This window comes from Limulus polyphemus, unplaced genomic scaffold, assembly GCF_000517525.1.
Source record: "Limulus polyphemus unplaced genomic scaffold, Limulus_polyphemus-2.1.2 Scaffold335, whole genome shotgun sequence".
In the NCBI taxonomy this organism is placed as follows: Eukaryota; Metazoa; Arthropoda; class Merostomata; order Xiphosura; family Limulidae; genus Limulus; species Limulus polyphemus.
Window position 1 is genome coordinate 132,626 of NW_013665945.1, and position 1,664 is coordinate 134,289.

The 1,664-nt window shown below is 32.7% G+C and overlaps 1 protein-coding gene across 1 annotated transcript in view; it reads left to right on the forward strand.

Moving 5' to 3' along the window:
* LOC106457471 (programmed cell death protein 2-like) overlaps window positions 1-1,664 on the forward strand; it is a 27,531-nt gene that overhangs the window by 17,840 nt on the left and 8,027 nt on the right. Inside the window, exon 6 of the mRNA XM_013916890.2 lies at window positions 542-699. Coding sequence (XP_013772344.1) covers window positions 542-699 — 158 coding nt within the window. The remainder of the gene's footprint in view (window positions 1-541; window positions 700-1,664) is intronic.

Below are 1,664 nucleotides of genomic sequence, written 5' to 3' on the forward strand. Positions count from 1 at the left end.
GTTTTCAAAAGAATGATATGGGTCGATGGTTATTAGTGATTATTCATTACCAACTTTTCAGCACAAATTTACTACAATTTTATAGAAATTATCCTAATTAAAGATCATTTAGTGTCACTTGGTATTAGCTTAACCAATTAGCATACATAATGATGCTTGATACGGCTGTACAGATTGCATGGGGGTGATGACAAGAAAGTGTTATTCTAAATTCCACGGTGTTACTATAAAGGAAGCTAATAACACTGTTTTACAGAAGAAAAATTAACACCATATACTTTAAAGAATCCGGTTGGTTATGTAGAAGTAAGAGTCTGTTCCAAATAATAGGGTTGTGATCCTAAAGCTAATGTGGGTTACTATTGAGCATCAGTTTCTTACTTGCTGTGGTTTGTTGGTCTGTATTGACAAAAAGTTATGATATCTAATCGAAAATGCCTTAAGTGTGAAAAAAGGTTTAAAAATATCCTATTTTTTTGTTTGTTTTTTTTTTGATATAAGAATTTTTTATGACAAGATTTTTTTTTGTAATATTTTATAGGTACTGTTGGGAAGGTGACCCTCTTTATGTAACTGAACCTTCTAGTGGAATTAAACAGCCCCTGCCATGTCAAGCCTGTGGGAGCCAGCGGGTCTTTGAACTTCAACTAATGCCATCATTGATTCAACACTTAAAACTGAAAAATTTTAATGTAGATGGTATGTAACCATTTCTTAGTTCCTATGAGGCATTTTTTGCTACTCTTCAAATGTTTGTAGGTAAGAAAAGGATTAAGAAGAGAAAAACATATGTTGAGCGTTTACTTAATACATAATTTATTTTTTAATCTTGATAAAGAAGTTAATTTCATTAACAGGTTATTGCTTTGCCCTTTGGTAATTTTTCTGCCTAGGCACCCAGAAAATAAGATTTCAATAATTATTTCAAAAATATTAAAAACAGTAGTTTTGTGCTGTGCAATTATTTTATATTGCACTTTTAATCTATACATTTTAATAAATTGACCTTATTAATATTTTTGTTGTTGTGAAAGTAGAATAAAACAGGAGAATTTGAACATGGTGCAAGACATGTTTTGTTGTTCTACAGAAACTATTTTTGTAGTACCTTTAATTTTATTTTAAAAAATATGCATTTGTTCACTCTCAAGTGTGCACTATCCTCCTCCTCCCCAATGGCACAGCGGTATGTCTGCAGGCTAACATGCTTGAAACTGGGTTTCGATACCCATAGTGAGCAGAGCATTATGTAGCTTAGTGCATAAGTTCAAACAAACAAACAATCTCTAAAGTGTTTTGTTTAGTTTCAGGCTGTTAGTATAAAATGTGAAATAGTTGTTTAATGTTTTTTTTTAAAGAACAGATGTTAAAATGTGCTATCTGTCTTAAATACACACACACATATATTGTTACGACAGCGGAAGTCGCGTGACGCTGGTGACTTGATTAATTTCTCGAATGATCAGGGAGGCCTGAGTTGGTTCGAGATGCCCTCTTTTTTAGTATATAAGCCTGGCAGTGAAAGCCTGTGGGAATGAATGAAGAGAGTTCCGGGTAATTTACGATTCTGTTTCGAGCTAGTGTGAGATTGTGAATCACTGTGATTTATAGCATGTATTATAAAAGTAGTTAAGTTTAAAGTGCCGAGAAATGTACTGATTGTG